Here is a 26,070-nt window from a genome sequence, read left to right as displayed (position 1 = left end):
TTATTTACAACTTCTTTTTATAATACAGTTTTAATTTAATAGTAATAGCTATTAAAATGTTAAATGTTCATAATTTTTGACCCAGAAATTCAACTTCTAGATAGGTAACCTACTGAAATATACTAAGGGGTCTGCAGTTGTAAGTACAAGGTTATTCGTTGTAGCATTGTTTCTGAAGATGAAAGTTTGGATCCTACCCAAATCAGTAGGGTACTGCTAAAATAAATGATACTGGGAATTCCCTGGCGGTCCAATGGTTAGGACTTGGCACTTTCACTGCCAGGGCCCAGGTTCAATCCCTGGTCAGGGAACTAAGATCCTGCAAGCTGTGTGGCATGGCCAAAAAAAAGATACTGCAGCCATATGAAGAAATCATGTATAGTTTAAAAAAATTAAGTAGATATATATCTATAGATGTAGAAGAATGGCTAAGATATAAAAAATTTATAAGGCAGGTTGTAAAACAGTACATATATAGTAAAACCCCATTTTTATAGGTGAATACATAAAATTATATGCTAGGATTTGTGAGGGGTCTGTGTGTGTGTATGTATTTAAAAAATAATATGCGGGGCTTCCCTGGCGCAGTGGTTGAGAGTCCGCCTGCTGATGCAGGGGACACAGGTTCGTGCCCCGGTCCGGGAAGATCCCACATGCCACGGAGCGGCTAGGCCCGTGAGCCATGGCCGCTGAGCCTGCGCGTCTGGCGCCTGTGCTCCGCAACGGGAGAGGCCACAACAGTGAGAGGCCCGCGTACCCAAAAAAAAAAAAAAAAAAAATATGCGGAGGAATATTCACCAAACTGTTAGCAGTTAATTATTAGGAGGCTGATATTAAGGGAAGCTTTTGCATTTTATGTTAAATGCTTTTCTGTAACATTTGAGTTTTTAAAAACAATATGCATGTATTTTTATAATTATCAGAAGGTAAGATTTAAAAACAACAGCAACAGAAAAGAGCACAGACTGTATGGTGTTTGGTGCTATGAATTGCAAATATGTGCTATACACTTATTTCTCCTTTTTTTTTTTTTCAAATAGAATGCCCAGTGTTTACATGGCGATATTGCACAGTCACAAAGAGAAATTACACTGAAAGGCTTCAGAGAGGGTAGTTTTAAAGTTCTGGTGGCAACCAATGTGGCTGCCCGTGGTTTGGACATTCCTGAGGTTGACCTGGTGATTCAGAGTTCACCTCCACAGGTAGGAAATAAGATTTCCCCACCCCAGTTTTATTGAAAAATAATTGACATACATCACTGTATAAGTTTAAGCTGTACAACATGATGGTTTGATTTACATATGTTGTGAATTGATTGCCACAATAGCTTTAGCTAACATCCATCTTCTCATGTAGGTATAAAAGAAGAAAAGAAAAAACAAGTGTTCTCTCTTTGTGAGGAGAACTCTTGTGCTTTACTCTCTTCACAACTTTCCTATACTATGTCATATAGCAGTGTTAGCTGTAGTCATCATGTTGTACATTACACCCATAGTACTTATTGTTTAACTGGAAGTTTGTATCTTTTGACCACCTTCCTTCATTTCTCCCTCCCCCCATCCTCTGCTTTTGGTAGCCACAAGTCTGATCTCTGTTTCTATGAGTTTAGTTTTTTTTTTTTTTTTTATGAGTTTAGTTTTTTGTTTGTTGTTATTGGGTTTTTTTTTTTTAGATTCCATATATAAGTGAGATCATACAGTATTTGTCTTTCTCTGATTTATTTCACTTAGCATAATGCCTTCAAGGTCTAGCCATGTAGTCACAAATGGTAAGATTTCCTCTTTGTTATGGCTGAATAATATTCCATATGTGTATGGTATATATATACATATATATACCATAACTTTTTTATTCATTCATCTGTTGATGGACACTTAAGTTGTTTCCATGTCTTGACTATTGTAAATAATGCTGCTGTGAACATGGGGGTGCAGATATCTTTTTGAATTAAGTGTTTTTATTTCTTTGGATATATACGCAGAAGTGGAATTGCTGGATCCTGTGGTAGTTCTATTTTTAATTTTTTTAGAATCCTCCATACTGTTTTCCATAGTGGCTGTACCAATTTACAATCCCACCAACAGTGCACAAAGTTATCTTTTCTCCACTTCCACAGCAGCATTTGTTATCTTTTGTCTTCTTGATGATGACCATTCTAATAGGAATACAGTGATACCTCATTGTGTTTTTAATTTTCAAGGAAATGAGATTTGATTTGGAGGAAATAAGAACAGCTATATAAATTGCTGTTTTATTTTTAAGACATTGCTTATATATGAAAAATATGTTATCTTTTCTTGCTCTTAGCCATTTTTTGTTAGTGTGGTGTTAAATTGATTAGAATCTGGTGCCTTTGCAAATGATTAACCTCTTTATTTGGATTTGAGGCATGGAATCATGCAAGGGAATTATAAAAAGTTGCCATGTAAAGAACCCTGGGATGGAGTGGATAAAAAGTTTTTAAATCCTATACACTTTATTGCAGATGGGATGTTTCAACATCCCCCTTTGGGATATTGAAAAGAGCAACAGGATTGAAATAAAAATGTTATTATTGATAGTAGTAGTTTTGTTATTTTTCTTATTATTATTTGGATGCTGGAATGAGTGTTTAATTTGCTAGATTTTTAAGAAGAGTTACCTCTTTTAATTTTAGGATGTTGAATCCTATATTCATCGCTCTGGGCGCACAGGTAGAGCTGGCCGGACAGGGATTTGCATATGTTTTTATCAACCAAGAGAAAGAGGTCAATTAAGATATGTGGAACAAAAAGCAGTAAGTAGAGTTAAATTATTTCAGGCTTATTATCTGAATGGTGCCGTAGAAAAGAGATCTTTTTGTATTTGTTCTCACAATTAGATCGTTATAACGTTTCTCAGTTTAAGCTGTATTTGGATGTGAAGCATGTGGAGAGCTAAATTTATATTAGCTGCAAGACTTTGTTTTAATACAGCTTTTATTGTGAAGACAGAAGAGCTGACTTTCTCATTTTTCCCTTGAACTTCTCCCTTGATACTAAAATCAGAAGTGCATTGTGATTTCAGTACCTCTTACTCCAGTATTGTAAATGGATGAATGTGACATTGTCTTGGTGTAATAGTTAAGATTATGTCGAGTAATGGTACACTAACCAGTTTCTATAAGAAATTGCACATTTTTTGTGGTCTGGAGTTTTTGTGGTATTTCACATTTTTCCTATTTTTATGATGGGTGTTTTCATACACTATTTCATATACTTTGTAAAATGAGGATAATAAGAAAAAAGTTGATTGATATAAACAGCATCCTTTTCTTTTCTTTAAATCAGCTTTATTTTGCAACTGAAATTCCATGATTGTAACTAAGAGACAATTCAAAAACATTTTTTTTCTCTTTCTAGAATTTGTAATCGATGATTTATTAGAAAATCTTTTGATCTGCTAGAGCTTGGAAATCTTTAAGTCCAAGTAATGGAAATTCAACAAACTAGATTAATTTAGGAATTAATTGTAAAGACTTCCATTTTTCTTTACTGTAATTCTTTCATTTTCAGGGAATTACTTTTAAACGTGTAGGTGTTCCTTCTACAATGGATTTAGTTAAATCTAAAAGCATGGATGCCATCAGGTATGCTTTCTGACCTTGCTGAATGATTTTTTTTCTTTTGTATTAGGCTATACATCTTTAAGCTCTCCTAGTTCACATATCAGAAAATTTAATCACCAGTTTTACCAGCAGACATTTAATTATATTAAAATACGAAAACGTTTCTCTCTTTTCCCATTCATTCTCTTATCTTTAATTTTTCCCCTTTGTCTTGACCAAGAAATTTACTATTTTTAAACCATAGGTCTCTGGCTTGCGTTTCTTACGCTGCTGTTGATTTTTTCCGACCATCAGCTCAGAGACTGATAGAAGAGAAAGGGGCAGTGGATGCATTGGCTGCAGCATTAGCCCACATCTCTGGCGCATCAAGTTTTGAACCACGTTCTTTGATCACCTCCGATAAGGTAGAAGTCTGTGAGAAAATTGCATGTGGTTGAGAAGGATTAAAATTGAACCATAGATATCTCTCCATCTGGAGGGAAATATAGGACATCTTCACTTTGCACAGTACTTTGTTAACCGAAACTTGCATACCAGAACCTAGTCCTCATTTTGTTTGCCATGGAGCCATGCAAATCGAGAAGTAGACTCTGCAGCTAACACAACACCATTGCAAAGTAAGGATTGCTTGTATATGTGGAGGGTGTCTGTGTGTGTGTGTGTGTGTGTGTGTGTGCGTGCGTGTATGTGTGTTTAAAAAACACCATCTGATCTGTCCCCCTGCCAGTTCAGTATCAGATGTCAAAACAAACCATACCCAGAGCCATATATTCCCATTATAAAGGTATATTTTACTCTCTATAATTAGTAAGTAATCTGTGGGATGATACTTTAGCACTGACTGAGCAAATACCCTATCCCTAATAACCCACCAGATACTTCTCAAGAAAACATTTAAACCATACTTCTTAAGCAAATATGAAGATAGACTTTTAAAGCTAAGAAGTATGTCAGAGGTAATTTATTCCCAACTTTTATCTAATAAAGTATCCCTCTTTGGCATATGGGTCACCTATCCTCTGATTAAATATCTTAGCAACAGGGTGTTAGTGGTTTGATATTTCTTTTATGGTAAATATCATATAAAAATCCAGTCTTAACCATGAATGTCCTGTAGGGTCTTCCCTTGCTACCTCTCTGGCCACACCTCCTATCACTCTCCCCTTGCTTGTTTTCACTACCCTAACCTACTTGCTGATACTCAAACATAAACTTAATCCTACAAAAGGCCTTTACACTTATTTGTGCTGTTTTGAAGGTTCTTTCATTTTAATAACCTTGGCTCTCTCCTTCACTTCATTCAGGTTTCTACTCAGATACCACTGTGTCAGAGAAGTCTTTCCTCATCACACTCTAAAATAGCTTACCCCTCCCTTTACTCTCTATTTTCATTTTCTTCCCCTGCTTTATTTTTTTTTATGATTCTTATTACTATCTGACATTATATATATTTCCTTATTTGTTTACTGTCTCCTCTCCCACCATTATCCAATGCCGCCATGCCAACCCCCTGCCACACACACACTAGAATGTAACCTCCATGAGACAAAGGACTATTTACTGCTGAATCTCTAGCGCATAGAGCATCTCTGGCACATACATAGGGGGCACTCAAATATTTGTTGGGTGACTGCCTCCCTATATCTTCTTCATGTTGATCCTTTTGTTGTCCAGTGAAGTTCTACAGAACAAGTAATTTTTGCTTATGTAATAGTCCTTCAGAAGTTTAAAGAGGTTTATGTCCTCTTGTTTTTCCACTCAAAGCTAACTTTGATTCCTTCAGCATTTCCTTAATTGTTCACTACCTTATCTTTTCTGGGATGCTCTAGTTTGTTTAATTTCCTCTTAAAGAACAATGGTTAGAATTAAATGTAGTCTTTACAGCAATGTATAGAAGAATGGTACTTTCAATGATCTATAAACATTAGTCTTCTATTAATATAGTTTCAAAGAAGTTGTTTTCTCAGCAGTCATGTTATACTATTGGCTCATAAGAAGTACATGGTTAAGTCAAAAAGGGCTGTCAAGTTAGAATGTCATTGTCCTGCTGCTGCTGCTTTTTTCCGAAACATAATGTGACTTTTATTCCTTAAGGGGTTTGTGACCATGACTCTGGAAAGCCCAGAAGAAATACAGGATGTTAGCTGTGCTTGGAAAGAACTTAACAGAAAGCTGAGTAGTAATGCTGTGTCCCAAATTACCAGAATGTGCCTCCTAAAAGGAAATACGGTAGGCTTTTCTAGACAACTGCCGTACGATTATAAAGACTAGCAGATTCTTTTTTTTTTTTTTGAAGCCTAATGGGATGTTCTCCATGTGTTTAGTATGTTTCCATTTGTAAATTTGGGGAGTTATTTAAGTAACCCATTCCTCTAGAAAGCTGAAAGTCATTCTGCTTAATTTGACTAATATCCGAGTTTTCTAAGTTTCTGCCTTTGTATACATATTACATGTGGTTGTGTGTGTTTATTTTCTAAGGTTAAGTAACTTATAATTGCAACAGCTAAACAGCTCTATTTTTTAGAAAATACACAATATTGGTTTTTAAGTGGCCTGCTATTGATTGATAATGAGGATAATAAAGTGAATTAAGTATTTTCATAGAATTATGAAATAGCAAAGTTAAGACCATCTGTAATATAAGTGATATATATCTTCTAATGGTTTTGAGAAAAGATGTTACATTTATTCATCTCACTTGACAACATAGGTTCATTCTAGTCTATAATTTATTAGCCCATTTATTGGAAATAGTTATCTTTCTCAAATTTAATACTACTTACCTTGAAAAAAGATCAGTGGCAAGTATGAGACAAATATGCACATGCAGAAAAATTGTAGAGGGGAAGGAAAATATACCAAGGTCCTTAGGGCAAAGCTATACTTGAATATTAAATTAACTTGCAACTTATCAGCAACCAAAACCAAAGAGGAAGCATCTTAGGTTACTTCATTCTCGGAATCTGATAAACATTTCAGCACTTTACGAGAGAAAGTTTCTGGCACTACATTTTTAAAGGAGTTTATTAGATGGGTCATTTTACAAGGGACATGGAACATTATAGTGTCTACAAAAACTTTTCTAGAGAATACTCTAGATTCTCAGTAGTAGTCAGTTCTTATTAGATACTGGTTTACTCTTAGATTTAGGAAGTACAATTAGCAGCCATTCTGTGTCATGCATTATTATATATTAGCTGGTTTAGTCCTATAGGCAATCATGGGACAAGCTTAATCTTTTTTTAGCTAATACAAGATTACAAGCAGATATTTTAAAAAATCACCTCATATGCATCTAAATAAAAATTTTTTCATTTTGCTTTTAGGGTGTTTGCTTTGATGTTCCCACAACTGAGTCAGAAAGGTTACAGGTATTTAAAATTTTTTTTAAAATAAATTATTTATTTTTGGCTGCCTTGGGTCTTCATTGCTGCACATGGGCTTTCTCTAGTTGCAGCGAGCGGGGGCTGCACTTTGTTGCAGTGCGTGGGCTTCTCATTGCAGTGGCTTCTCTTGTTGCAGAGCACGGGCTCGAGGGTGCGTGGGCTTTGGTAGTTGTGGCTCGCGGGCTTAGTTGCTCCACAGCATGTGGGATCTTCCCGGACAAGGGCTCGAACCGTGTCCCTTGCGTTGGCAGGCGGATTCTTAACCAGTGCGCCACCAGGGAAGCCTGGTATTTAAAAACTTTTGTCTGTTAAATAGTTAAGTATGTTTCTCTAAAAGATATGGATTAAAAATAACATAGTCATAATATCATTATGACATTGATTTAGGCTAAATGCCTAAATCATTTAATAATTCCTTAATAAAATAATAATAAATAATAAATATCCAGTCTGTATCATAACTTAAAACATTTAAAAATTATGAATAATTTCAAACGTGAAAAAATAGAATTGCATACTGAATCCTCATGTACCCAGCACCCACCTTCCACAGTTATCAACTCATGGCCAATTGTGTTTCATGTCTACTTCCATCCACTTCCCCACTCTCTCCTGTATTCTTTTGAAACAAATTCTAGGAAGTCTGTCATTTCAACCATAAATATTTCTATATACCTAAAATATTAAAAACACTTTCCAAAAACACAATCGTAATACCATAACTAAATTCCCCAAAATAATAATTCCTCAATATTATCCAATTTTCTGTTTAAATTTTCCCTTTGTCTCCTACATATTTTTAAATATAAGGTCCATAAGGTTTATACATTGTAATTTTATGTTTGTCTCGTTTACTTTATAGGTTCTCCTTCCTTTCTCTCTTTCTTTAAAAAAATTTTCCTTGTATTTTATCTGTTGAAGAAAGAGATTGTCCACTAGATTCCTACACTGTGGAATTTGTCTATTACATCCCGGTACATATTTATATACATATTTTGAAACAAGAATGGGATTATTTGGTTTTTAAAGTCTTTTTACAAATTCAGAATATATTGTAAACACATTTCTTTGTCAACTGTACAGTTACTTGTTTTTATTGGCTCCCTGGCATTTGGCCACCTGGGTGGCCAACTTAATCAATGTCCTATTTTATGACATTTAGATTATTTCTAATACTAATATTCCGTTATAAACAGGTCAGCCTTAAATGTTGGCATAGCTAACTCTTTATGCATTGCCATGTTTGTCTCTTTAAGATGAACTTTTTAAGATGTCTGCTTGGCCGAAAGGTGTGTGTATTTTTAGGGCTTTGGTCATATATTGCCACCAGTGGTGTATGTGGCTCTTTGTCTCTGCTCACTCTTACCTGTAAGGTATTTTAATATTAACTTGCCTTGGCAACTCATGATCACAATGAAAAACAGTTAATGTAGCAGGATATGACATACCGATGCTCTTATGAGCTACAATGATTTTTTTTTTTTTTTTTTTTGCGCGGGCCTCTCACCGTTGCGGCCTCTCCCTCTGCGGAGCACAAGCTCCAGACGCTCAGGCTCAGCAGCCGTGGACCACAGGCCCAGCCGCTCTGAGGCATGTGGGATCCTCCCAGACCGGGGCATGAACCCACATCCCCTGCATTGGCAGGCGGACTCCCAACCACTACACCACCAGGGAAGCCCCTGCAATGATTTTTATATCTTGAGTTGTTTACCCCAATACCAAATTGTTTCCAATGGCTACATTTTTTAGTCCCTGGGTGGTGTTGACAGATTTTTAATCTCAGCTCACACTCCTTGCTTCTGTCAATGTATCTGCTGAAAGCAATGTACTACTTATTAATGACTTATTCGTTTTGTGCTGAGAAACTGGTGCTCTCTTTTAGAATGTATAAACTGAGTAGGAATTTAGAGTCCCAAAATCAGCCTGAAAATTTCTCCTGAGACTAAAACTTAACTTTTAGAAACTTTTTTTTTGGTGGGGGGGGGGCACTGGGGAGGGGAACCAAGCTTTGTATTGTTATGTTAAATTTGAGATTTAAATTTTAACAGGATCGATTTTTTTCATTTTTAATGAAATTTATTTTCTTTCTAATTTTACAAGCAGTACATGTTTATCGCACACAACTAGAAACACATGGAAGAATAAAGTAAAAAATAACAAGCGCTCATAATCCTCACCCCCCAGAGATAACCACTGTTAGCATTTTGAAGAATTTCCTCCCATTGTCTGCATTTTTTAAAAAATTGAAGTATAATTGACCTACAAAACTGTGTTAGTACCAGGTATACAATATAGTGATTCAATATTTCTATATATTACAAAATGATCGCTGTGATAAGTCTAGTTACTGTCACCGTTCAAAGATAATACAATGTAATTGACTGTGTTCCCCATGCTGTACATCTCATCCTTGTGATTCATTTATTTTGTAACTGGAAGTTTGTACCTCTTGATCTCTCTTACGTGTTTCACTTACCCCCCACCTCCCTCTCCTCTGGCAGCCACGTGTTTGTTCTCTGTATCTGAGTCTGTTTCTGTTTTGTTTGTTCATAAAACTTAGAAACTTTAGTGAATGAGCTTTGAATATGTTTTTGTTTTCTGGTCTTCAGTTTTGTTCTAGATACTTTGAACTTAATGGCTAGATGGCCTTTAGCTAATGGATATGAAAAGAGTCTCATATTCACGTGTTTGCTTATGGTTTCTATTTTGCATTTATATTAATCCTGTAAATTATCCCAACAGGCAGAATGGCATGATTCAGACTGGGTACTCTCAGTGCCAGCCAAGTTGCCTGAAATTGAAGAATATTATGATGGAAGCACATCTTCTAATTCCAGACAGAGGAGTGGCTGGTCAAGTGGCCGTTCAGGCCGGTCGGGCCGGTCAGGTGGTCGATCTGGTGGCCGGTCAGGTAGACAGAGTCGACAGGGGAGTCGGTCAGGAAGTCGACAAGATGGTAGAAGACGAAGTGGGAACAGAAATCGGTCAAGAAGCGGGGGCCGCAAACGGAGTTTTGACTGGGATAGTTAATCTACCGGTGTGAGCTTGCCTATTTCTGCCTAATCATGTACATTATCCACCAAAAATTAGGTCATCATAGTTGAGGTCTGTGTCTGCTTTTGGCAAAGAAGTTGGTTGTATTTTTTTAAAAAGTATTTCACAAGAATGGTTGTAAACAAATCTACTTATCCAGTTATACCTTTGAATAAAAAAACCTCCTTTTATTGTCTCTTTTCACTGTGCATTAAGGATTTTCTCAATGTAATCTTTTAAAATTTCTTCTAAAATGTGGCAGTTAAGTCAATTTTAAGGTTACTTGCATTCTGCAAAATGTGGTGTGTCTGTATTCAGATCACTTCTTCCATAGGATATACGGTAGAAAATAAGAAATCCCTTCTACATTAAAGGGCTGTATAGATTGGTGACATGATTGGTTAGATGTAACATTTTAAATTTTAGATAAAGTTAATTAAAAGGTGTGCAAGCAGCGCATACTCAATAATTTATTCAACAGGTATTGGTTGAATGTCTTCTATGTGCCCATCACTATCCTAGTCCCTAGGGACATAGTAGTGAATAAGGCATGGTCACTATCTTCAAGGAACTTACAGTCTAAAGAAGCAATTATGGTTGAGATTAACACCTAATATTTAGGATGAAAGTAGGTATGGAATGCTAAGGATCTAGTTGGGGTGCACCTCACCAACCTTAGGAGTCAGGCTTTTAGAAGAAGTGATACCCAAAAGGAGATGTAAAGCAGAAGTTTAAGTTGATCTAGCCAGTTTAGAAGGGAGAGAGGGTTTGCAGTCAGAACAGTACAAGCACACCTTGCTTTATTCCATTTCGCAGATACTGTATATTTTACAAATGGAAGATTTGTGGCAATCCTGTGTTGAACAAGTCTATTGGTCCCATTTTTCTGACAGCATTATTTTTTAATTAAGGTATGTGCATTGTTCTTTTAGAGATAATGCTATTATACACTTAATAGACTCTGGTATTGTGTAAACATAACTTTTATATGCACTGGGAAACCAGAAAATTTGTGTGACTCACTTTATTGCAGTATTTGCTTTATTGTGGTGGTCTGGAACTGAACCTGTAATATTTCCAAGGGATGCCTGTATATGCAGAGGCCCAGAGGCAAAGAATAGCACTGTAAGTCTGAGGATCTCCAAATAGTTCAGTATGGCATGCATGTGATAGAGGACAGGAATAAGAGAAGGAATTAGGGACCAGACTTTAAAGGTCCTATGTGCATTTTTAAGGGGTTGAAATGTTTTCTTGAAGGCAATGGGGAATCATTAAAGAATTTACAGTAAGGAGTAACATGATGAGATTTGTGTTTTAGAAAGATTACTGAGGAGGTTGGATTGCAGAAGGGCCAGACTGGAGACTAGTAGCCCTCTTAAGATGCTGTCAGGGTAATCCAAGGTAGAGGTGATGGTGGTCTGCACTAATGATAGGTAACATATTTTGAGTAGTGAGAACTGAGGCACTTGAGAAGTTGTTGCTTGTGTAGAATCACACAGCTGGATAATATATAGTGGAGTGAGGATTTGAACCAAGTGTAGCTTCTGAACCAGTGCTCTTAACCACTGTGCTAGATAGTGGCAATGGACTTTGAGGAACATGGATAGATTTCAGAGATTTTTAGGAAATGGAATTGTTAGGACTTAGTGCTTTGAATTGGAAGATAAGAGAGGCAGAAGAATAAAACCTAGGCTTTGTCACTGAGATAGGTACTAGAACAAAGCAAGAAGAGTTATGTGGGGAGAGAGTGGGAATATGATTAGTTCAGGATTAGATGTATTTTAATATTGAGTAGTCCATGAGATATAGCAGAGGAGATAAACAGTAGGCAGTTGGATTTATAGGTCTGAAGCAGGAGAGAGATCTGTTCTAAAGATTTGGAAATAATAACCAAAAAATGGTAATTGTAGTTAAGTTAGTAGATGAGATGATCCAGGGAAAGTATAGTAAGGTAAGAGGGCTGAAAAGAACCCAGAGGCACACCAACATACTTAACTGCATAGCAGAGGAAAGGGGATCCCACTGAGAAGGGATGACAACAAGAGGGCATAAAGCCCAGAAGTACAAGGCTTTCAAAGGAACCGGAAGACAAGTCTGAAATGGCCCTTGGATTTGGCAAAAAGACATTGACATGGGGAGCAACCATATATATATTTTTTTCTAATTTATTTATTTATCTTTGGCTGTATTAGGTCTTCGTTTCTGTGCGAGGGCTTTCTCTAGTTGTGGCGAGCGGGGGCCACTCTTCATCACGGTGCGTGGGCCTCTCACTATCGCGGCCTCTCTTGTTGCGGAGCACAAGCTCCAGAGGCGCAGGCTCAGTAGTTGTGGCTCATGGGCCCAGTTGCTCCGCGGTATGTGGGATCTTCCCAGACCAGGGCTCGAACCCGTGTCCCCTGCATTGGCAGGCAGACTCTCAATCACTGCGCCACCAGGGAAACCCCGGGAGCAACCATATTAATAGAGTATTGAGAGTAGAAGCTATTTAACTGTGGCTTAAGCAGGAAATGGGAGATAAAGCAGTAGGGACAACAAACATGAACACGTCTTCCAGAAATTTGGCTGTGAATTCAAGGGAAGAATAAGCTAAAGCTGGACGTAGAAGAAAGGATATGAAATTGCAGTGAGAATTTTGTGTTGGTGGGGTGGAGAGATGAGGGAAATCGGAGCATCGTGAAATACTAATATGGGAGGGAGCCAGAAAGGAGGCAGGAGGAGACAGAATGAATGTATGATGGAGCAAAATCCCTATGAGGACCCAGACGGATGAGCTCAAGCACACTCTGGAGATTTTAGCCTTAGATGGTAGAAGCACATCTCTAACATTTTGTCAGAGGAAAGTATGATTATCATGTAGGTGTTTGCAGGTATTAAGGTAAAAAGTTGAGGGAGTGCCTGCCTGAGGTCTTCTGTTTTTTTTTTCCCTGTGGTATTTTTGCATGGTCATCCACTGAAGGTGAAGAGGGAAGTAGTACGCTAGGAGATTTGAGGAAAGTGGAGAAATGCTCAGGTATTGACTACAGAACATGATGAAGAACTCCTCAGGCAAACTAGGGGTCACAGCTGAGGTGAGAGACTGAATTTGTAGTGGCATTAGAGTGATTATGTGATTTCCTATGACAACACTCAGCATCGAGTTGTAGGAGTGGAGATGGGAGACGATTGAGGATTGGGGTTTTGCTCTGTAAGATGAAAGGATGACAAGGTGAAGAAGATGTTAAGGACTCAGCAAAAGTGATTAGAGTAATGGTCCAAGGAGTCTAGACTGCTTAGGGATTGAAGTGGAGATGGGGTTGATAGCAGGGAGGACGTAGAAGGGGCATGGGAGTGAAGGTCAGTGAGGGCTGACTGAATTTGAGATTTCAAGAGTGGAGCAGCTGAGAAGACAATTGCGGAGTATGGTGGTAGGCCTGTTGGGGGCAAAGGTTATTTCAGTTGAGGTGGTCAAAGAACTGAGAAGCCAGTGTTATGTGGATGGTTTTCATGGACAGTGAAATCCTCTCGAATGAAGACAAACAAGGACTGAGGAGGGAGAGGAAGACTAACCCAGGTGCCAAAATACCAGGAAGTGGTGGAGGTTGGTAAATTACCTGAATTAGCAGGGGGGAAAGGTGAGATTACCACAGATTTTCAAAGGGACCAGGGCGTTTATGTGAAAGTCAAGCAGTAATAATTAGGAAGCTTTGAGGAAGAGAGGACACCAGTGTACATTGAATGTGAGGGAATAAGCACCATATGTATGAGAAAGCTATATGGGAGTATTTTCCAGTAAGAGCCAGATTTTAGTTAAACCAAGGAGGGAAGAAGGACTCTCAGTGCTGGATTGAGAAAGGGGCAAGTTTTGATTATAGGCAGTGGGATTCCAGATAGCTATGACTGGGAGGAGGGGATCTCAGTTGCCTCTGCATCTGAGTAAGTGTGAGTTCTGTATTTATACCCAAGATGGAATAGGGGCTCCATTCCTACTGAGGTGCTTGGTTCATCAGCCCCTACTGCAGGTGCTGTGTACCTACGAGGTGCCAGGCACTATGTTTGGGATATAAAAGTGAATAAGGAGTTCTCAGTCTCTGCCCTTGAGAGCTCAGAATCTAGTGAAATAGGTGGACACATAAACCTAGGTCCATGGCAGTGACTAAGTGTGATGATTTGAGAGCTCTGAACAAGGAAGCCTAGCTCAGCCCAGGAATGCGGGTGGAAGTTCAGAGAAAGCTTTTGGGCCATGATGACTGAACGTGAATTAAGTGAGGTAAAAGAGACGGAAGTGGGAACGTGCATCCAGGCAAAGGCACAGAATAGCTAATAAAACACAGCCTATGTATAGCGAACTGTAAGTAGCTCTTGTTGCCAGGATCTTAACTATGAGGAAAGCAGTGGTGAGAACACGACAAGTGTCATATCTTGTTGTGTGTGTGTGTTTTTTTTTAAGTGTCATATCTTGGAAGGCTTCATAGGCCTTCTTTTGGACAGCCACTGAAGGGTTTCAGGGAGGAGAGTGAAAAAGATAAGCATGTAGGCAAATGCCAGCAAGGGGGAGGATGGATTTAAGGGGTCCTCCTGCTAAAGGCTGGCTTCCCTATTAGCAAGGAAAGGGGGACAGATCCTAAGAAGATAAAATACCTTTCCATGTCTCCTGAAAGAAGGAGGGGGCAGGGCAAATTCCTCACCAAATTCTCAGCTTTGGGCTGCATTCAGCCACTTACATTTACTCTGCTCCTTCTTCACAGAGCCCAGCAACTTCATGGCTCCACCTTTTGGCTATTCAGAGCCTTCTGTTTAGTACTCTGTACCCTAATGTTGTGGTCCCTTAATATCTACTTGAACTTGAATCTATTACCCTGATCTTCAGCTTTTGAATTTGTAAATAATATGTTTTATTCCCTTCAGCATTATAAATCTGAATAATAAGTTCACATTTAGGTGTGAATGTCTGAGAGCCTTCTCTCACATTATTTTTCTTTTGTATAATTTGGGAGTAGTGCTTAATAGTCATTTTTAAAAAACTATATTCCTTTTCTTTTTAACAATTTTTAAATTATTTATTTATTTTTGGCTGCGTTGGGTCTTTGTTGCTGAGCGCGGGCTTTCTCTAGTTATGGCGAGCAAGGGCTACTCTTCGTTGGGGTGTGCGGGCTTCTCATTGCAGTGGCTTCTCGTTGCGGAGCACGGGCTCTAAGCGCGCAGGCTTCAGTAGTTGTGGCTCACGGGCTCTAGAGCGCAGGCTCAGTAATTGTGGCGCATGGGCTTAGTTGCTCCACGGCATGTCGGATCTTCCAGGACCAGGGATCGAACCCATGTCCCCTGCATTGGCAGGCGGATTCTTAACCACTGCGCCACTGGGGAAGTCCCAAAACTATACTCCTTTTAAAAAATATTATAATAGTAATATATGTCCATTGTTGAAAATTTGAAAAAATAGAGAAGCAAATGGAAGAAAATTAAAACCACCTATAATACGTCTCTCAGAGATAATTACTGCTAACATTTTGTGGTATAGACTTTTGAATTCACTGTGTGTGTATACAAACTTTTTGAAATAGAAATTCTCCCAATTTTATGAAAACATTACATCATCTACATCAGAGGAAACTGGTCTGGCAGAATCAATATTCAAGAAGTACTTCCCGTTTCCTATCAAATGGATATAAGACCCATATATTCTACTTGTTACTGAATTTTGTACTGATGATTAGATTAAATACAGTAATTTGGCCACCTTTGAGCCAGAAAGGGCCTTTCGCATGTTTCCTCTTGGAATTTTAGCCTTGTGCCTATGTGCAGGTATGTTACAAAGGAATTTATATACTTTATAAGCCTTGACAAAAAAGTAGCATTTTGGGCTTACTCTGTTGCTGAACATCTGTTGGTAATAAAAATGTCCCCGGGGCTTCCCTGGTGGCGCAGTGGTTGAGAGTCGGTCTGCCTATGCAGGGGACACGGGTTCGTGCCCCGGTACGGGAGGATACCACATGCTGCGGAGCGGCATGTGAGCCACGGCCACTGAGCCTGCGCGTCCGGAGCCTGTGCTCCACAACGGGAGAGGCCACAACAGTGAGAGGCCCGTGTATTGCAAAAAAAAAAAAAGAAAAAAAAATGTCCATGTACTGTGTACAGCCGTATCATATACTGCAGTATCACATAATTTTGTGGTTTATTAACCAGACTGCAGGTTCCTAACTGCTTTCCTGCCTGGGCATACAAAAATTTATTTCAAAGGGTTTCTTCCTTATCCCACTACTACTGGTAGGCTGGTGTGTGCCAGGCACTGTCCAAAATCTTAAGGATACAAAAAGAAATCAAAGCTCCTGGCTCAAGGATATCAGTGTAAGTGAAAGCATTGTTGTATATTTACATAAATTTATATGCTAAAAAATTGACACTGTGAAACAATAATTTGTGGAATATGAAAAATTTCCTTTGAACTGTCAGATAAAAAATGTGCAGCAAGGGCTTCCCTGGTGGCACAGTGGTTGAGAGTTAAAAAAAAAAAAAAAAAAAAAAAAAAGTGCAGCAAAAACTAATCTTATGAAATACAGAAATAGAACTTCCAGCATTTTCCTTTGTCATAAAATGATTACATTTTGAATTGTCTTTGTAAAAGCCTTGACGTACCTATGAGGTTTTTTTTTCCCATGGTTTTATTTTATTTTTTTATTGAAGTATAGTTGATTTACAGTGTTGTGTTAGTTTAGGTTAGTGATTCAGTTATACATCTCTATGTATTTTTTTTTCAGATTATTTTCTCTTATAGGTTATGACAAAGTATTGAGTATTGTTCCCCCTATGAGTTTTAATAGCTCTTATTTATTGTGCTCTGAGTGCCAGGCAATGCTACACCTTTTTCATTCATTATCTTACTTAATTTTGTCAACTGATGAAATAGGTTTTCTTATCCCCATTATGCATGAGAAACTCAGGTTCAGGTTAAGAAATACACACATTTGTCATGTGTCCAAAATCACAGAGGAAATGGTGCAGGTTTTCAAAGCTAGGCAAGATTTCAACCCATTTTAAAAAACGATTTTATAATGCACTGGCTCCCAATTCTTTGCCTCACTTGTTCTTCACAGAAAGTTTAGCAATATTGTCACACATCATTCAACGAACCACTTTCCCTCAACCGCTTGAATTAGTACATGTCCAAATTCTTCAAGACTAAGAGCCCCTGTATTTTCTAACAGAGGTCTACGTGGTTTGGGGATCCTTTCTACAGGTCCCAAGGCCGGCTTAGGTGCCTCTCCGTGCCTTCAAAACAAATGACACTCATCAGTCTCCCACAAGCCCATAAAGCTTATTGAAGACAGGCTTCTGTGCTGAATCCTAACCTTGTTTCTCACACCTGACACGGTGAATGCTCAGGAGATGTGTGTTGAGTGCACGCATAAACGAATGACCAGACCCGCCCGACCTCTAGTTCTTATCCAGGTTTGTGAGCCTGGGTGTCTCCTTTCAAGTGTCGACGTCTCCACAAGATGATCAAGAATACGTATCTAGCGAGTCTGCGCGTGAAAGGACCTTACAAAAGAGAGCAATCTAATATAAAGCACTGAAGGGGCTCTATTCAAAAGCAACTACAAAGCTTCATTTATCAGGCCGGGGCTAGCGAGAATCTGGGCAGGGTGTGAACGAGAATAAAGCCAGCCTCTAGGTTTCCTACCCTTCTGTAGGTGCCTTGTAGTCCAGGCGCCTTACTCGGCTAATTCAGTGAGTCCAGCCTCCTAGAGTGGCAGCTGCTCTGGAACTACCACGTGCGCCCCAGCCTCTCGGCACTTTCCGCTTCCGCAGGATACACTTTGCTACCGGAAGTGACGAAAAGCTGGGTGGGCTAAAGAGGAAGCTGGGCATTTTCTTCCTTTCCACGAGGTAGACGAAAGCGGTCGGCCTGTTCTGTTTGTCCTGAGTGATGCCGGGGAAACTTCTTAGTGAAGCGGATTTGGAGTCGGACACGGCCATGGCGAAAGTGGAGATGCCGCGAAAGCGAAATGAGAAGGTATCGCCGGGGGCCGAGAGACTTGGGGCAAGACAGGACGCGGAGCGGGGGGGGGGCGGCCGCTAAGAGGAGGGGCCCGGGCTGGGGGCGCGTGGCGCGCCGCGCGAACCCGGCTCGTCCCGAGACCCGCGTGAGTTTCGGCCAAGGGGCGTCCGGGGGTGGTCGATGCTCTCCGCGGGCGGTGGGCGCGCTGCCCAGAGGTCCGGGCGGATCGGACCTGGAGAGCGGGCCGGGTGTCCCACGTGGTCCCTGAGTCTGGGCGTCCCGCACCCGGTGCACAGAGTAGGACGGTCATGGTTAGGCCCCACGTTTTGGCCCGGACTCAGACCTACCGGCTTTCGACTAAACTGGCGAGACCGTAAAGCCATCCGCACACGTGGGCGGCGTCCGCGGTGACATTTTTTTTACCCTAGTAGTGGGAGTACAGTTTTCTGGGAAGCGACCCTTAGACGATAAAGTAGTTCAATTGCTCTTAAGGTTTATTGGCCATATTTCCCGTGGAAATGTAGACATGTTGTGGTGATAACTGCGCACCATATTTTTTATATAGGCCGCCAGTGTGCGGAAGTCTTAAGTTACCTCGATAGCTGTCTGCCTCCTTGCTGTTACTTCCTTAGATAGCGATTTAACTTGTGACTGAGTCTGTTCTGAGATAAGGTCAGTCAGAACAAAGATTGTCCCAGAACTTGTGTTGTACGTGACTTAGAATTTTCTTTCCTTGCTGTTTCTGGCAAGGAATATTTTGCTGTTGTAGGAAGCCGAGGTAGCTCAGACTTGTCCCCACAGGTGGGGAGGAAGTGGTCTTGGTTTTACCTGCCTTGCATTAGTCAGCGTGTCCTGTTGTGAGATGCTGAAATTAGAAGGGACATGACCAACAAACTCCATTGTATTCCAAAGAAGACCACCGGGATTGGAAATCCACTGATTGGTGGAACCAAGTGATGAAAGAATTGAAGTCTTGGGATGGGGTGGACCAGATTGGTTTTCAGATGTCTGAAGGATGGGTCATATGGGAGAGATTATCGTTCATCCATGATTTAAGAGCAGAGGCCAGGCCTGAAGTTTCATGGAGGCAGACAGTAATAGTAGCTCAATGTAACAGTCTCCATACTTCAGGAATTGGCCTGAGGCTCTGCCACAGAGGTCTTAACAGAGGGTAAAACACGTTTTCAGTAATATTAAGTTTTCAGAAATATGAAAAATTGGAGAGGGTCAGACATTTCAAGTAGGAGCTGTAATCTGGTTTGGTTTTGAGGTTTCACCCATTCCGTTTTCTTGTAACTTGTGCTCTTTGTTTTTCCCTGTAAATTAGGTACACCTTTTTTACACATGGGGTGATAGACTGTGGGTTTTTATAACTTTTTGGTTCATAACATGTCTTTATGTAAATTTATGTGCGTTTGTGAGATTAGCAAGGCAGATATGAATTCCTGTCTTACTTGTAGAGGAATTCTAGCAGAGAAAGAAATCTGCTTAACACCATCCGTCTGTGGGTATACACGGTCTTATTACTCTACCAGAATTAAGTTAAATTGTTCTTGATCACTTCCTATAGTGTGTGTAGTTTACAATATGTTGGAGCATCCCATGAGCCACTCCAAGTCCCATATGAAAAATTGACTTTACAACTTGTTCGACCACCATGAATTGAATAGTTACCAAGAAGCGTGTTTTTTTCCAAGCTAATGAAGTTATTGATATATTCTTCTTTCCATATAGCCAAGAAATGGTATTAAAAAAACATACCGTTTGATTTTTGCCTTATTTCAAGATGAAAGTACACATGTTGAAAAATGCCCTCAAATTGTATTCTTCATAATTATGTGATCTTGAATTAATGCAGAATCGATATATTATACAAATGTATCAATGTTTTGTTCATTGTTTGTATTGTCTTTATTAATTTTTTAGAAAGGTAAAAAAGAGAAGCCAAAATCTAATAAGACTGAAGAGGCAGCAGAAGAAAAGGACGAAACGATTTCTCCCAAAGCTAAAAAGGTTAAAAAGAAAGCAGGGCCTTTTGAGGCTGACATGAGTTCTCCTAAATCCAAAAAGGCAAAAAAGAAAGAGGAGCCATCTCAAGATGACATTATTTCTCCTAAGACGAAAAGTGCGAAAAAATCAAAGGAGCCCCGTGAAAAGACAGTTGTTTCTCCTAAAACCAAAAAGCTAATAAAAAATGAGGAGCCTTCTGAGAATGACTTGGGTGCGCCTAAGTCCAAGAAGATGAAGAAAGAAAAAGAAATGAATGGAGAAATTGGAGAGAAAAGCCCCAACCTGAAGAATGGATTCCCTCATTCTGGACCTGACTCCGACTCCAAGGAAGCTGCCAGTGAAGAAAGTAACAGTGAGTTAGAGCAGGTAAAGTGGCATTTTAATATGTAGAATGTATCTTTCGATGTTGTTTCAGGTAAATAAGTACGTAATTATTAAACGAATTATTTAATAATGGGAGGAAATTTGATGTGTCAGCACTTCATTGGTGAGGGGGGTCCCTTGAGCTGCAGGGTGAGACTTCATCTTAAAAACTGCAGTGTTAGAATGCCTCCTTTGCAACGGAGCAGATCTGTTTAAGTTTTGAGAAAGTCTTCTCTCCACACGTGGTCTGCTTATTTGCAAGTCAGAAATCAACAGGAGGGATCTGGTTATGCAAATATGCTCCAGTTTCCTTCTGAGGGGTTTCACCTAATAAATCATGATTAAGTGGAACCACTGAAAAGGTGTTTGCTTGATTGCGTAAGTCTATTTGTATAGGCCATAAACTAACTTGAGTTGAATAAGATACTTAAATGTCCCTTTGGAAGCTAATACTGCTATCTTTCAGAAACTCAGTCATCAAAGAAAAATCCTAAATCTAATAATTTTCTCTTTGCTGTAGGTCATGATCAGCATTTAAAAATTTTTCCTGATTATAAAAAATATATACAGCTTTTTAAAAATCTGATTATGATTGTACTATATGCAATATTGTAGTTTGCCTTTTCCTATCTTGCCTATATTTTTATATAGGCATTTTTCCCACTTTTAAATATTAAATATTTTAAATGGTTACATAATACATCATATAAATGTTTAGAAATTCACTTAATTATTCTTTTGTTGGGCATTCAGATTGTTTATAATCAAATAGTGCCAATGTGATCATTTTGTCATAAATGTTTGTTCCTTATTTTCTATGGATGTATATATGAAAGATGTTGCTATGGGAAGGGGTTAATAACCTGTTCAACAGTGTATTGTTCATTTGGAATGATTGTGGAAAAGTTCTTAGTCGAGACTGAATCTGCTTTCACTAGCTACACACGGTATATATGTGCTGTATATATTTGCTACAAACTTTTCTTTTGTTAGGGTTTTACCTATTACTATGATCTATTTCCATTTCAGATCTTGATTTACCTACCAAAGTTTTTGTGTCTTTTTGGTTGATTTAGAAGAGATGTTTTAGAATAGTTTTTCTCAGAAGGCTTTCTGTATTTAGCTTGTAGGGGTAAAGTTATTGATTTCTTTCTGTGGCCCTTTACTTGACAGGAAATAACTGTGGAGCAAAAAGAAGGAGCTTTCTCTAATTTTCCCATATCTGAAGAAACTATTAAACTTCTCAAAGGTAATGTTCTTGGAAATACTGAATAATGTTAGAACATATTATTTGGAAGCACTCCACTGTTTTTGTTGAGATGAACCGGCACATGTTCTTATTGGAGGATGATATAGGCGACCATATAATGAAGTAGATCTGTATATTTGGTATAGGACTAAACTAGTGATGGCCTTTGCTACCTCTTAAACGAGTGATTAAAATTTATTCAATACAATATGTATATTCAGAAGTGTAATGACTGATCGTGCTGGTGAAAGTAAACAATGGATACCATGTTGGTATTTTCTTTTTTACCTTCTTCCACTTCTTGAGGCATCTCTAGGTTAATGATACCAGCCTGACTCAGAACTCATCTTAGCATAGTGCCTGTGAACCAGGTAGGAAGTCACAGATGCCCAACTTAGGTGTTTTCTGAATCAGGTGTGGCAGTCAGACAGCAAAACACCTGATTTTCAGGCTTATACTGGCCTTTGGATGAGGTTTTGTGACAAGGGGCTTAATCTCTTAAGATAAGTATTTACTATAATTTGGTGCTTTAAAGTTTATTGATATCTTTTATTCAAGCAGATTCTTGCCAGAATATATTTGAACTTGACTTTGTAGACGTGACCAGAATGTAGAATTCCATAATTCTGCAGGACCAGAAGCGTGGCTATGCTTTCATTCTCCAGTATGGCTGGGACTTTTAAAAATTGCAGTGTCAGATAACGTGGTTCATTTGTTCACAGCCCGTGGGGTGACCTTCCTGTTTCCTATACAAGCAAAGACGTTTCACCACGTCTATAGTGGGAAGGACTTGATTGCACAGGCACGGACAGGAACTGGGAAGACATTCTCCTTTGCTATACCTTTGGTTGAGAAACTTCAGGGAGAACTGCAAGACCGGAAGAGAGGCCGTGCCCCTCAGGTGAGTATCTTTAATGCAGTCCTTAGGGGTTCCAAGTCTGCACAGGAAGAGACATTGCTTGAGCATCATTTACATACCCTATTGTTTTTTATTGGGTTCTCCTTAAGGCCTTTTTCTGGTATTTATTGGAGATCTTTATCTGAAGGTAAACCAGGATAATTCTTTTAAGACTGTTGACTACAAACCTTATATATTTAAATATTGTAATCTGCCCCCGTGGTTGTGATCACCTGTATTATTAAAGCTCGCATATTTCTTTCAGACTTTTAGATGTCCCTGGGGCTCACAGGTTTGGTCAGGTTTTGCCTAAAATGGAAAAAACATTTTTAATAGAGATGCCTGAATAGGAGGGGTATCAGAGGTGAAGAGGCCAGGCCCTGTGATCAGGATGGTGCTTATTGAGCTCATTTCTGGAGAAGCTGGCATTTGACAAACCTTAACCTCACTGAAATGCCTGTGTTGTCACCTTGGCTTTGGGTTCTTTCACCTAACTTTCTGGTCTCATCTCATTTATTGGCTTTCCAGTGTCCATGCTCCCTCCTAATTAATTGATTTGTTTACTGTTGTATTTATCTACAGTTACAACAGCAGTAAACAAACGAATTATTCTAGCACCTGGAATAGTGCCTGGCACATAGTGGATGTTCAGTAAATATCTGTTGGATGGATATACTAAGTTCTTTTTTTTATTATTTATTTTTATTTATTTTTTATTTTTTGGCTGCGTTGGGTCTTCGTTGCTGCGCGTGGGCTTTCTTTAGTTGCAGTGAGCAGGGACTACTCTTCGTTGTGGTGCGTGGGCTTCTCATTGCGGTGGCTTCTCTTGTTGCGGAGCACGGGCTCTAGACACGCAGGCTTCGGTAGTTGTGGCTCACGGGCTCTAGAACGCAAGCTTGGTTGTTGTGGCGCACGGGCTTAGTTCCTCCGCGGCATGTGGGATCTTCCCGGACCAGGATTCGAGCCCGTGTCCCCTGCATTGGCAGGCGGATTCTTAACCTCTGTGCCACCAGGGAAGCCCCTACAAAGTTGTTCTTAAATCATATTTGTTTCATGCTGTTAGCCTATTTGAGGACCTGTAGTGGTTGTGTCGTGTGTCCTGTTAACTGCTGTAGGATTCAAAGCCCCTCACCACGTTGGCCCTGCCTTACTCTTCTGACTTCCATTCTACTTCAGATTCAGTGCAGTGCAGAGGTTCAGACTCTAGGTTTTGTAGCCTGGCTACCTGAATTTAAATCCAGGCTTGCCTTTTGGTTTTAGAGATCTGTTGTATGTTATTGTAGATACTATAATACAATTGTACAGTGCAGTTGTAGGTAACTTCATTGTGAGAAATAAAGATAATGCATGTTAAGCATTTAGTAGCTCCTGACACATAATAAAAGCTCAAATATTAGGTGATATTATCATCAGCAGTATTACTCCTTGCTCAAGTTGTTCTTTTCCTGGAATGCTGTTCCTTAAGTACTAGTAGCTCCATGAAACTTATCCCAATTCCTCCAGCTTGCTGTGTGCAACCATCCTAGAGCACCATAAATTTGAGTACCTGTTTCTCTTTTGATTGGTAAGATCACAAGCTTTTCTAGTGGGTAGATTTGTCAGAAACCATATTATATTTACTATTCTCCCACACCACAGTGTATTGCAACGCACATAATAGATGTTTTGAAAATAATTATTAGGATAAGTTGAACCTCCTGGTGCATTCCAGATTTGTTAAACAAATACTGCATAATACTTTGGATTCCATTATTAGTTTTTCCTTTTCAGGTACTGGTTCTTACACCCACAAGGGAGTTGGCAGGTCAAGTAAGCAGAGATTTCAGTGACATCACAAAAAAACTGGCAGTGGCTTGTTTTTATGGTGGAACTCCCTACGGAGGACAAAGTAAGTAAATCCAATGTGAGGGAAGGAAAATGCCATCTCCTGTTGGGTGCCCTGATTGGATTTCTTCTGACCTTGACGTCTGGCTTTACCTACCTGATCTAGTCATTTATGGTGGTTTTCTTTTGTCATTATTGTGTAAAGATGGTCAAGCACATGGTCCTGCATGATGATGTATCAAATCCTGTATGTTGTTCTTAGGACTTTTGTATTATTTATCTGTGTTTATCTAAAGGCTGCAGTGGTACTTTACTGAGCCCAAGAGGACAGAGTCTAGGAACTAGAAAGTCAGAATTCAAGGTTATTTTTACCTGTCAGGGACCTTGGGTCTCTGCTTCTTTTTACTGTAGACAGGCTTTCTTTTTTCTGGTTCTGAGGGCCAAATCTTGTAGCCCCTGCTGTAGTATTCCATTACTTCCCAGTTCAAGACCTTGAAGCTTTATTTTGCAGATTAGATATGTAATTTGGGAAGGGATTTAAGCATTTTAGAAGTCTTAGCATTGGACTGATAAATGGGTAAAGAAGATGTGGATGTATACAGTGGAATATTACTCAGCCATAAAAAAGAAAGAATGCCGTTTGCAGCAACATGGATGCAACTAGAGATTATCATACTAAGTGAAGTAAGACAGACAAAGACAAATATCACATGATATCACTTATATATGGAATCTTAAAAACTGATACAAGTGAACTTATTTACAAAACAGAAACATACTCCCAGACATAGAAAACAAACTTATGGTTTCCAAAGGGGAAATGTAGGGGGGTGAATAAATCAGGAGATTGGGATTAACATGTCCACACTACTATATATAAAATAGATAATCAAGAAGGACCTACTGTATAGCACAGGGAACTCTACTCAATACTCTATAATAACCTACATGGGAAAAGAATCTGAAAAAGAATAGATATATGTATATGTGTAACTGAATCACTTTGCTGTATACCTGATACTAAAACAACATTGTAAATCAACTATACTCCAATATAAAATAAAAATTAAAAAATATATGAAAAGATAAAAATAGAAGTCTTAATATTGTCACAGAAGGCTTGTGATTGTCTCTTTTCAGCTTTGGTGGAACTAACATAGGCTTTGGCATCAGGACGGCCTGGGTATGAATCTAAACTCTGCTCACAGAGTAACTGATTTTTCAGTTCAAGTTGCTTGATTTTTTTGCACTTTAGTTTGTTTATGTATAAAGTAGGGTTGCTAAACTCACCCTGCAGTGGTGTTGTGAGGATGAAACTGGGTAAGTAGAGTGCCTAGCAGTAGATCTCTCTTTTTTTTTTTTATAAAAAACTTTTATTATAAAAATGTGTATATTATTTTAAAATGTAGCTCATGGTGCGTCAAAGTATTACTTGCTTTATTCTTGCCTTTTCTTGTTAAATCCAGTATGTGGTGAACAGGCTATTTCCTTTTTATTCTTACGTTTTATGATAGTATGTAAAGTTACTATTCCATTTGTTCTTTCTGCTCCATATACTACATAGGTCTGGAAACAATAATTTCTTTTTAACTTTTAACCGATTTCATTTCTTTTTATGGTAAGGAGCAGTAATTAGGTCCCCTGATTTAAATTGTTCTAATTTATACTTAAATTGTAATCCTTATACAAACAAACTTTTTTTTTTTTCTCACAACTCTCTCTCTCTCACACAGACACACACACACACAC

At 38.9% G+C, this 26,070-nt stretch overlaps 2 protein-coding genes across 2 annotated transcripts in view; both read left to right on the top strand.

The window, feature by feature from the left end:
- DDX50 (DExD-box helicase 50) overlaps positions 1-10,206 on the top strand; it is a 32,544-nt gene extending 22,338 nt beyond the window's left edge. The window contains exons 9-15 of the mRNA XM_024765573.1: positions 1,041-1,202; positions 2,657-2,776; positions 3,534-3,607; positions 3,831-3,990; positions 5,681-5,815; positions 6,913-6,957; positions 9,715-10,206. Of these exons, the coding sequence (XP_024621341.1) occupies positions 1,041-1,202; positions 2,657-2,776; positions 3,534-3,607; positions 3,831-3,990; positions 5,681-5,815; positions 6,913-6,957; positions 9,715-10,002 (984 nt within the window). The 3' untranslated portion in view covers positions 10,003-10,206. The remainder of the gene's footprint in view (positions 1-1,040; positions 1,203-2,656; positions 2,777-3,533; positions 3,608-3,830; positions 3,991-5,680; positions 5,816-6,912; positions 6,958-9,714) is intronic.
- Positions 10,207-17,835: 7,629 nt separating this feature from the next.
- DDX21 (DExD-box helicase 21) overlaps positions 17,836-26,070 on the top strand; it is a 26,906-nt gene continuing 18,671 nt past the window's right edge. The window contains exons 1-5 of the mRNA XM_024765534.1: positions 17,836-17,992; positions 19,904-20,353; positions 21,524-21,599; positions 22,322-22,500; positions 24,268-24,385. Of these exons, the coding sequence (XP_024621302.1) occupies positions 17,906-17,992; positions 19,904-20,353; positions 21,524-21,599; positions 22,322-22,500; positions 24,268-24,385 (910 nt within the window). The 5' untranslated portion in view covers positions 17,836-17,905. The remainder of the gene's footprint in view (positions 17,993-19,903; positions 20,354-21,523; positions 21,600-22,321; positions 22,501-24,267; positions 24,386-26,070) is intronic.

Source organism: Neophocaena asiaeorientalis, unplaced genomic scaffold (genome assembly GCF_003031525.2).
Source record: "Neophocaena asiaeorientalis asiaeorientalis breed wild unplaced genomic scaffold, Neophocaena_asiaeorientalis_V1.1 scaffold31, whole genome shotgun sequence".
Lineage (NCBI taxonomy): Eukaryota > Metazoa > Chordata > Mammalia > Artiodactyla > Phocoenidae > Neophocaena > Neophocaena asiaeorientalis.
This window is presented reverse-complemented; position numbering and strand designations above follow the sequence as displayed.